The sequence below is a fragment of the Talpa europaea genome (assembly GCF_964194135.1).
Source record: "Talpa europaea genome assembly, chromosome: 13".
NCBI classification, from domain to species: Eukaryota; Metazoa; Chordata; class Mammalia; order Eulipotyphla; family Talpidae; genus Talpa; species Talpa europaea.
The window spans coordinates 84,551,732-84,563,310 of record NC_140080.1 but is presented as its reverse complement, the minus strand read 5'-3'; the positions used below and the strand labels follow the sequence as shown (position 1 = coordinate 84,563,310).

Here is an 11,579-nt window from a genome sequence, read left to right as displayed (position 1 = left end):
TTCGCTGCCTTTTGTTTGTATACTGATTTACTTTTTGTGCTGTCAGGAAAACACCCAATCCTTTGGTGCTGTGTTGTAAGAGTATTCCCATAGGTGCTTTGTACTTTAAAGTTGAAAACATAATAGTGAGCTTGCACTGATCTGCCATGGCATGGTACAGGCTTAAGTAATGCACTTGCATTTTGTAAGACTAGAGCTACACGTTTAAAAAAAAAAAAAAAAGGGTCTTGATGGAGGAAAACAGAAGCCTCAGTTAGGAGGGTGTGGTTACTGTGATGGCAAAGTCCCAGGACTAATCGAGCAGCTTCTGCTTTGACATTGCAGTGAAGATGTATCTTTGCTGTTGTTTAGGGACCCCAAAGTTATCATTTAAAAATTCCTGATGCCTATGAAAGAAGGGATGCTTATTCTTTCTGAACTGCTTCAGGATCTTCCATAACTGGGTGGTCCTAGTGGTTAACCTGTACACTGGGTGCGTTCTTGGACACAGGTGTGCTGTTTATGGGTAATTGGTATGCTGCAAAGTTCCCGGAAAATTCACCTCATCAATTCAGCAATATGTGTTAAAAGGCCGAGCCTGTGATGGCATTAAGTTGCTTCATTAGCCCTTCCAAACTTGCCATTTGTTCACTCAAATCATCCTGTTCGTACACCTACAGAGAGAATAAGAGCAGAGTTAGTAAAGGTGAATATCGATACATTCCTTGTAATGAAAGCAGAGGCCATGTCTGGTTGGTTCTCTCTGTTCTCTAGCATAACACTGTATTTCATAGCTGGAGGTTACGCTCAGAATTGTGATCATTGAATGAAGATGCTGGTGATGAAAGGGATGGTAATAAATGATTGCATTTATTCACCAACTTCTTTCCTGCAATGAGGAAAAAACTTTCGAGTCAAACAGATGTTGTTTCAAGTCATGTTCCACCATTCACTAGCTGTGTGACCTCAGACAAGTTAGTGAACCCGTTTGACACACACACACACACACACACACACTTAGGTATTAAATGATGGGTGATGATGATATCTATGTCATGGATTATTTTGAGCATTTTGTGACTTGTTTATGCCTATCATTATGTCCAGCACATGGTGCACATTCACCACATTGCTCTTTTCCTTTCTTTCACCCATGAGAATAAAATTTGTATCATCAGGCTTCTTTTCTTTAAAACACAACATAGGGATATTTGTGTGTGGGAGTTTGTGGAGCACTTTCTTGATGAATGAAAGGTCTGAGGATTATGATTTTGGTTTGTGTGTGGAAACAAAATTCTTACCTACACCAGTTCTGGCTCTATGCCTGGTTATAAAGGTAACCTTACGACTTGCTCTATGAAAGCTGTAAAGGTGATCTTAAGGCACAATTTAATTGGAGGACAACATGAAGATGTTGAACTTCAGATCTTGGTGAACATATTCTCTACACTTCTCACTCCCTAGGAGCCACTAGAATTATATTATTAGTAATAATGGATTGTAAGTTAGCACAGATCCTCAAGATCTGTGATTCAAGGATTCTGATTTAGTAGTTACAGGAAGGACTGGAAATCTTGTTTCTTCCCCAGGTAGGTGTAATGATCCATCCTTGATGGAAACAAGCAGAAGAGCACCAAGGCTGGTGTGAATTTGTTTGTTTTTTAAAGATTTATTTATTTATTTGTACAAGCACTGGGTATAGTCAGAAGCGTGGGAGGGTGAGAGAATTCACCAGAGCCAGAGCGGGGAACAGAACAGGCAGACAGATGGAGGACACTGCTGAGGGGAGCAGTGGGCGCAGCAGGGAGGTCTGTCATGCCATGTGGGATCCTTGCCCGCGGCCGGGGATAGAACCTGCGCTGCAGAGGCTGTGGGCAGCTTCGCAGCCCAGCACTCAACCGCTGCGCCACCGGGGAGGCCTGCTGCTGTTAATTTGAATCCCAGTTCTTTTACTGATGATACTTGAATACATGGATTTGAACTGTGTGGGTCCACTTATACCTGGAATTTTTCACCACCCCCTACCTCTTCCTCTTCAATCTACCAATGTGAAGATGAGGATGAAAACTTTTAGGATGATCCACTTGTGATTTTCTTTTCTCTAGATAGCTTTATTTTAAGAATACAGTATATTATGTATACAATATGCAAAAACTGACTGCTTATATTATCAGTAAGTCTTCCTGTCAACACTAGGCTATTGGTAGTTAAGTTTTGGATGAATGAAAGTTATATGCTAAGTTTAGTCTGTGTGGCTGGTGGTGGAGGGAGGGTTGTTCAAGGTACAATAGTATATAGTTCCTCTTTTTGAGTCTGTTTCCATACTCCTCAAGTGGAAATAGCAGTGTTGACTCATTAGGTAGTTGGGGGAGATTCAGTAAATCAGTGTTGGTGAGTAATTAAGTGCTCAGTAATTTCTTAATTTTTTTTCCCATTTTCTCAGCATGCCTTTTTTTTTTTTAAGGATTTATTTATTTATGAATACAAGACTAGGGTATAGGCCAGAGATGTGGGGGGTGAGAGGATTCACCAGAGACAGAATAGGCACATGGACTCAAAATACACTGCTGAGGAAAGCAGTGGGCAAGACAGGAGGCTCGCCCATGTGGTAGCTCCCTGGCCAGGGATCGAACTCGTGCTTCAGTGACTGCAGAGAGCTTCATAGGTTGTGTCTTATCCCCTTGCACCACCAGGGAGACCCTCAGCATTTATTTGATTCAGTTATTGAATGAATAGGCCTGAGTCAAGATTTCTAGATCTGTATAGGCAGGGAAACATTACTTAATATCATGGTTACAGTGTATAATCTCATCCTGCCAGATAAATACTCTTGATCCCATTAGAACACTGGTGGAGAGTATGTGGTAGGATGAGCACAATGCCACTTGACCCACTAGAAAATCCTCTCAAAATACATGGTATTAAACATGTTGGAAATGGTACCTTCTTAAAGAATCTCAGCATGCCAGTGAATAATTTGTTCACATACCATATAATCCTCAGCATTTAATGGGGACTGCAAAGTAGCCCATATAGTTCAAAAAAATTAGTCTGTCTATGAGGAGAGAGATTGAAGTGAACTCATTAGTTGGTATCATTTCTCTAAATGTGGTCTTAGTTGTTTGGGCTGTTTTTCTTGAATTACCTAGATTTCATTGTTCACTACAACCATCAGCTATACGTAGCTATTGGACTTCTAAAATGTGGCCAGTTTGAATTGAGATAGATTGTACATTTAAAATACACACCAGATTCTGAATACTTACTACAAAAGAAGTAAAATATCCTGTTGGATATTTTCTATGTTCATTGCACATTGAATGATAATGCTTTGGAAATTCTGGGTTAGACGAAAGATATTAAAATTAAGTTCATCTATTTGTTTTAATTTTCTTTTTTCTTTTTAAAGATTTATTTATTTATACAAAAACCAGGATACAGGCCAGATACGTGGGAGGGTGAGAGGATTCACCAGAGATAGAGCGGGGAGCAGAACAGGCAGACTGACGAAATATACTGCTGAGGGGCACAGGGGGCGAGACAGGAGAGGTCTGTCGCGCCATGTGGGACACTCGCTGGCCAGCCGGGATCGAACCAGCGCTGCAGAGGCTGTGGACAGCTTCACAGTGCGGCGCTCAACTGCCTGAGCCACCAGGGGAGGCCCTCACCTATTTGTTATTTCATTTCTAATGTAGACTCCTAGAAAATTGAAAGTTACACATGTGGCTCTTATTTCTACAAGACAGAGTTGATATAGATTTTTGTCTCCATTTTTGTTATTTCCTTTAATTACGTTTTTTACTATTCTTATTTTATTATTTGTAGTACCGAAAACAAGAAGTACAAGGGAAAAGTCTAATTAGATGATGCTAATTTTTTTCATCTTTTCCCCCTTTTCAATCCTTTGATTTTCCAAGGTATCTGATGTGTTAGTCCCTTAGCTTTCCTTTAAATGCTTTTTCTTGAATTATATTCAGAAACACTCTAGAGTTTTTCTAAATCACTGCCTCTAGGCAACATCTTTTCATATCTCCTATACAGTGCATTTTTGAGAGAAATGTTTGTTCTCAAAATTATTTTTCTTTTTGCCTCCATTGATATTTCTTAATTTTCTAATTCGATCACATTTTAGCTGATTCTTTTATTCCCTTCATTAGTAATCTTTCTTTCATTAAATATTTATATCTTCTAAATGTCAGTTCTTCCTTTTTTTTCCTTAAATTCCTCTCATTTCTTCATTTTGCACATTTCTCTCAATTCTGTATTTGAAGGCTATTTTATGGTTTCAGAAATCACATGTAAAATCTCCAGAGTATAGTTTGTTATTTTTTTTATTTTAAAGAACAATTATATAGTCTTATTTCCAGGTATGCCAAAATATTTCATCCCATTGAAAAGGACAAACACAGAGATATTATATATGTATATACATAGTCACACTCGCTAGTCATCTGCTTGTGCTTCTAACATTGCCTCTAAGTACTAATTACTCCTTCACCTTACACAACATGAATTTCAGGGGTGCCTTACGTTGGCTGGATCCTCCGTTGGTTTATGGCTCTCCTCAGACACTTCGGGGGCTGTTGGCACAGAAACAGGAAGCAGAGGGGATCTTGCCTTTCCAGCTAACCCAAGAGAGGCTGTTTTAACATGAGTCTTGGGAAGAGTAGGCCCTGAAATAGAAAACACAGAGTGATGAACGTAATGTATAAAACATTCTGGGGAACAATCTCTCAAGCGTGGAAGCCAACTCCAGTGGGTTGGCATTGATTTTAGGTTATTGTTCATTTTGTAGTATAGAGATGGATTCTGACACAAAGAATGGGCTCATTTTATTTCTACTGAATGGAAGACAACTTCTGATTAGGCCTTTCCAGATGAAGCTCCACCAGTCATAGGTAATTTCTAGTGGGTTCCAAATCATGCTGTGAGGGGCTGGCTGGGAGCTCCAGACTGTTCATCACATCCTATAAAGTGTCAGGTGAGCTCATTCGATGTCACACTCAGTTTTGGGCCAGACAACCCTGTGCTAAACCACATAAATAAGCCCCAGATGGCTTAGTAGTACCAAGGAATACTTATGCAGTTGAAAGACATGGTCGTTCTAGTCTACAAATGAGCATTAGATGTTATAGTAAAAACAAAGTCCTTTATGTTTAACTTGATAGAATCTCGTTACTTATTTTCTTGGGGTTGGGGGAGGGATGTAATGCATTGTTCTAATCGCTATAGCTTCTCTCCAAAAATTACATTCTAATACTCATGAATGTCATTTGAGGAACAGCTGAGTTTCTACCAGAAGGCATTTTTGTTTGCTATACACAAAGGCACCTTTTCTTTTGGAGTTGAAATTTGCCTTATAAACCCTACTTATAATAGTAATTTAACTTTGACCCTGTAGCCTAAAATAAAAATTTGATAAAGGTTTATGGAATCAGTTAGTGTATCAGTTATGTATCTAAGGGCTTTTGTTATTCTTAGCCTATTAACCAATACCTCAGTATGGAAGGCATTAAGGTACATGGTAGAAAGAAGCTTTCCTCAGTTCTGTCATCAGTGACAATATTTGAATTTAAATGATCCCAATGGCAAACTATATTTAAAGTGAAAATGTTGGTTGGACCATACCTTGGGAAACATAATTCTAGTTAGTAAAACTGAAAAAGTTGTTACACAGTCAGAAAAGGAGGGAGCAGTGGCTTATTGGAAAAGAAATAATGCAAACAATTGACTAAGTCAGCAATTTGCTATATATAGGCAAAATAAATGAGAAATCCTAATAAAAGTATTTCATCCATTGCTTAGCATGTAATTCCTTCATATTTATACCATTTTTATTCTTAAACTTCAGGGATCAAAAGTGTGCAGTTGGAGTGATTTATCACTAGAGGGTGATCTTAAGTTTTTAGTAACTCAGATGAAAAGCAATATAGAGATAAGAAAAATATAAGCCATTTTCTTTCACAGAGGAAATAACATTTGCTGACTGCCTACTAAGCTCCAGACCTATGCTAAGTATTCTAGTTCACTTTAGACAAAAATAACAGAATGGGGAAGAATTGCAGATTGATCAAGGTAATCGCTTTCAGATTCTGGAAAGCTCAACTATGTAATAATCATGTAATTCTTTATCAATTAGCTCTCCCTGCCTATTCATCTGTAAAGTGAGAATGATAGTAATTGGTTATGATTAAATAAGACTATGTATTTTAAGGGCTGATACCTGTAATTTATTGAAAGAGAGCTAGTTATTATTAATATTTGTCAAAATAACCCTGCTGTTATTTTTAGTTCACATATGAGGATGCCAAAGTGGAGAGAAACTACCTTGTCAAGTTCACATATTTAGAAAAGGGAAGGCATAATAAAAGTTTGCACCAAGTTCTAATTCCATTGAGGAAACTAAGCTTTTACCATTACTATGTTGATCTAGCCCATCCAATTTACATGAGCTTTTTGAAGATGCCATGTAAAAGAATAGAAAAGCCACTTCAAAGATTTAAGTTGAAGGCACAAACTATTGTGTTATGGTTTCTATAACTGAATTAAGCTTTAATTTAAAGGGAACAGATAGAACTCATAAACGCCAACATTGATCTAAGCTACTTTTATTGCCATGTCATTTAAATATATATAAACACAAAATTTACATAAGTTTTATAAATTTGTTCTTATACTATGCAATAAAACCAAATATACTGTAAAAGCAAAGTTATAAAAATAGTACAATTATTATAAAAATAGTACAATTTGAATTCACATCATTAATTTAATGTGATGAATGAGTTTGAAGGGGTAAAGCAAAATAGTCAGAAATTTGGGACTAATATTTCACAAGTCTTTTTAAATCATATGTGTTCAGTTTTCACTATCAATTTTCTCTTGTTGAACAAAACATTCATTCTTTCAGAGAATGTAATGTAGGCTGGTCCTCACTGGATGTAAACAAACAATTTGTACATTAAATCTACATCTATCCTTTTCTCTTTTTGCTTCTGGCTATAAACACAGTATCCTGCAATCAATTTACTTGTAAACCCAAATACAAAGGCAGGCACTAAAAGCCCTGGCAGAATGAAGCTATAAAATGGCCCACCAGATGCTCCAAAGTGTGGAATTCACATTAATATTGTAGATGATTACTTAAGTGAAAGCACAAAGTGTGAAGCATTTTCATAGAGCACTGGTGAAGTTGGAGAATGTATCTAATGAGGCTCTACTATGAGTTATATTTTCTGAATTATGTTTATATTGTCTTCCAGAATATTTACAATGTTCTGCTTAACCGTGATTTAGCCTTACTGCCAAGAAAAGTTGTTTCTCTTAGCTCATTCCATGACCCACCTTTTTCATTCCTGCATTTAACAGGGTAGCTGCATTTTAATAAGTAATACTTTCTGTACATAACATTTTTATATTTTTTGCAACAATTTTGACTTAGCTTTCCTTGATGATAAACTTATATTTTTAGCTTTAATTTTTTTAAGAGACTAAACTATGTCTACAAACTTTACAATTTAACTTTTCACCAAATGCATGCAATGTTCACTCTAACACAAATATTTTTAAAGAGAATTACATAAGAAAAGAAAACAGCATGAGCATAATTTATTATGTAGGAAAGTCAAATAGGTCTGGTGTCTGTTTTATACTAGACACCATATAAAGATTCTTTTATGATTTATCAGACTTTCATAAAATTCCTTAATATTTGACTTTGTTTATTTCTGTTTTGGATGCAGAGAAACTACAATCTCACTACAAAAGTATATTCTGATGGCATATTTACTACTCAAAATCTTAAATACTTGGGTAAACCCACAGTGTATTATCACACTTGCATTATCACAATGAGATGCAGGTATGCCTGCATAACTCAAAGCCGTCACAAAGATCATTAGAGTAATTGATTTTCTCTAGTGTAGAGGCAACAGTTATACATTCAGAACCTACTGAGTATTGAACAATAAAGGAGACACAGTGTGTTTTACAAAAGGAAGTGAAGACATTGCCTGGACTCAAAGACCACACAGTGTTTAAGCCTCATGTGGCCGCCTTTTCCAAGTAATATTCTCAGATTCAAAGGAATTTATAAACTTGGAACTTTCAGGACTCTTGGAGTTCACCTGGTGACCTTCACTTTATTTTGCTGAAGAGAATGTAAGGCTGCTGGAGATTAAAAGATCAAGGTAGAATTATTTTCAATGCCCTTCCAGAATAGGCGAAGAATTTCAGCCATCTCTTAGGATTCCTTATTAGCAGGTTTGTCTAAGTACTATATGACCTTAAATATTTTCCTTTCCATTTCTGAGTGGGGAATTATTTTTTTATTGTTTTTTTAATTTAATTTTTATTTTTATATTCCCCATACAATTACAACCCCCTTATTTTGACCCCAAGCCCTCCTTTCCCCGCCCCCCACCCCCATAGAGTGTCTCTGGTTCATAGTTGTTTGTTGATTTTGATATTTTCTTTCTTATAGTTATTCTTTTTCCTGATCCCTTATTTACATTTTCTAGATTCCTGCTATGAATGAGACCATCTGGTATTTTTCTTTTTCTTTCTGGCTTACTTCTCTGAGCATGATCCCTTCCAGCTCCATCCATGTTGCTACAAATTGCATGTGTTTATCTTTTTTGATTGCTGAGTAATATTCCATGGTGTATACGTACCACATCTTCTTGATCTAGTCATCTATTTTTGGGCATTTGGGTTTCCAAAGCTTAGCTATTGTAAATAGTGCTGCTATAAACATAGGGGTACAGGTACTCTTTGGAATTGATGTTTCTGTGTCCTTTGGGTAAATACCTAGGAGTGGAATTGCTGGATCATATGGAAGCTCTATGTTTAGTAGGTCAAGAAATCTCCTCTGAGTGGGGAATTAAAAGACTTTTGAGGGACATTTCCTGGGAAAGATTTATAAACAACCAATAAGACAACTTTGGTCTCCAAGTTGCCTCTTAGTAAACGGGAACAGATGTTTTAAAATAGAGACTTCTACGAGAACATCCTGTGTTAGATGTGTATTAACTCCATCCCTAAGCTGATTCTAACTGGGTAGCTTCAACATTTTCTTTTCTGAACTTCAGATGTTTCAAACCTGAACACTGGTGAAGCCTGGTGTAGTGCCAGCATGCACAGGGGAGGTACTCTGTCGATACGTGCAGAGATAAAGGAGAGTCCTGGAGGCCTCAGTGGCTTCTTCTGGCTTTAATGCTTTTTCTATGCCAATTTTTGTGGGGCAAACCCATAGGCTAGCAAAATGGGGAGGCTGTGTTGGGGGAAGGGTTGTAGGTGAGGGCTGGGAGAACTGTCAGCTCCCAGCCCCCAAGGAATCTTTTCTTTCTCTTTGGGCCTTCTTCTGGCTTCTAGTGGTCCCTTCCTCTCATAGCCTTTCCCCTGCAGCCACACTAACCTACTCCTAGTCATTCTGCCTCGGCTGTTTTTGTCTCTGAGTGACACTGCTCCTATAGCCTCAGCCTCCAGGTTCAGGTGTGGACACTTACACATAGTAGGCATGCGCCAGGTGTCCACGATCAAGCACGCATGCCCCACGCCCATGCTCTCAAGTGCCTTCTGCATTCAAGGCCACAGGTTAGAGACAGATGCCATCAATGTAAACGTCTCACCTATTCACTTAGGCTACACCTGGGTCATTACAAATGCAACAAGCTGGGCTTTTCCTTCCCTTATGCACCCATAGTGTTACTGGCTCCTGTCTTGATTTTTGTCTGCATTTTCATTCTTCCATAGGGCCACGAGTAATGCCTTTACTCCTTTACCCCATGCCAGTGGCCTTGCCAAGAGGCTTCTCCAAAGGCTAAATTCTGAATTCATTTCTACACCACTCAAATAGAGCAAATATTTTGTATAAAATAACCAGTCTCACACCATGGGCTGTATTCAAGTGAGAAGGGAGTGGAACAGTTACCATTTGGATTAATAATACCTGGGTGCTTGGCTTCATCTGCAGAGGCCACTGGAAATCATCTTGATACCTCTTACCTGCTGATGAATTGCTACTGTTCAATATCTCCCTCCATATTGAACCTTCCTGGACTTCGATTGTGGATGGAGCTTTGCCATACTCCCTCGGTTGTGGACTGGTCTTTGCTACACTGTCCTAGGAAACTGGCAAACTGTTCTTGTATCCTTATTTCCTCTCCCCTCCCCCCCCCCAATTTTTTGTGTGCTCCTTCTCCCTGATGCCTTAAGGCATGGTAGCCTTTGCAGTGTCCCTGGAGTCACCATCCGTCCGAAAGAATTAATGGAAACAGCAGCAATTAGAAAAGGCAGGGCTCTTTAGTGCCAAGAAATGACAAAATTTTCAATAGCTTTTTCTGCTTCTTTTAAATTCAGGGAGCTGCCTACAGAGAGAAGGCTTCGTATTTACTTCTTTACTTCGGTGATATGCACCTGCATTGATAATCAGTCTACACATGAATAATTTCAATGACATGCCTATGAGTTTTATATCAGAGTAACATATCAAAGCAAAAGAAAAGGAATGAGAAAATTTAAAAGAATCCTTTCTATGGCTCTCAGTTGCTAATTTAGTATAATCTGAACCTGGCAGCCAATATCTTTGGTGATCTTTCCCAAGAATGAAGGATAACTTTCAGAGTATAATCAAGAAAACTCGTGTCCATTTCAGAGAGAAGTGAGCAAAGCTGAGAGTGGCAGGAAGTGAGAGAGGGGCCAAGTCTAGGGCTCCAAAAAATTGAAAATTTCCTCTTTATAGATTTTATAGGCCTTGAGAGATAAAGGGTTCCCAATCCTGAAGAGCAAGCTGAACTTCATCATGACACAAGGTTGATTTCTAGTATTGTCTACCTTGATTCCCCCAGCATAGTAAAATGTGTGCGCTCTACATAAGGAGTTACACAAAATGAGTGCTTAACTAAATATACAAATATTGAGGGACAGTCCTAGTTAGGGACTTAGGACTTAGTTTTATTTAGATTTGTGATCTTGCCCCAAGAGCCTGAATTCTTTGGCTCTTGATTTCTTGGTATATATAAAGGTTAAGTCATTTAGTCTTTAAATTAGTAACTAAAAATTAGACAAGAAAGGAGAATTTAGCTATTATACCTATGCTTAATGTTACTTTTGTAATTCTTTGTTTTCCTTAAGATTTAGGAAGCATAAGTTAATCCATTGGTAAAAATGACTCCAAAGAGTTCTCCCGCAAGTGAATCTTTAACTCATAAATTGCAATAATTGGATTTTAAATGGGTGGTTTCTAAAAAAAGACTATCATTTTATCTTAAAATTACTGATGAAAAACCATGGCAACAATTATGGTTGTTTTGCTTTCCTATTTTAAACAACATACAGTTCAACTAAAATAAGCAGTATTAAATTACTATGAGTTTAAATGATCCGTGATTAATTGAAAAATTTAAATTTGCAAATGTTCAGTCTGAAACACTATACATTTCCCTCTACCCAGGGTGCATGTACAAGTGTTTCAGGTGACCCTTAGGTGGAACACATGATGTTGATATGCTAAATAAACGAGTTTACAGCGATCCACGACTAATTAAGTGAGCATAGCTTTGGTTTTAATGCTGTGCTCCTCAGCAGGACCCACTAAGAGG

At 37.8% G+C, this 11,579-nt stretch overlaps 1 protein-coding gene across 1 annotated transcript in view; it reads right to left on the bottom strand.

Moving 5' to 3' along the window:
- Positions 1-563: 563 nt before the first annotated feature.
- DCC (DCC netrin 1 receptor) overlaps positions 564-11,579 on the bottom strand; it is a gene marked incomplete at both ends in the record, with an annotated part of 1,034,810 nt that continues 1,023,794 nt past the window's right edge. Inside the window, 2 exons of the mRNA XM_084252763.1 lie at positions 564-653; positions 4,510-4,652. Coding sequence (XP_084108889.1) covers positions 564-653; positions 4,510-4,652 — 233 coding nt within the window. The remainder of the gene's footprint in view (positions 654-4,509; positions 4,653-11,579) is intronic.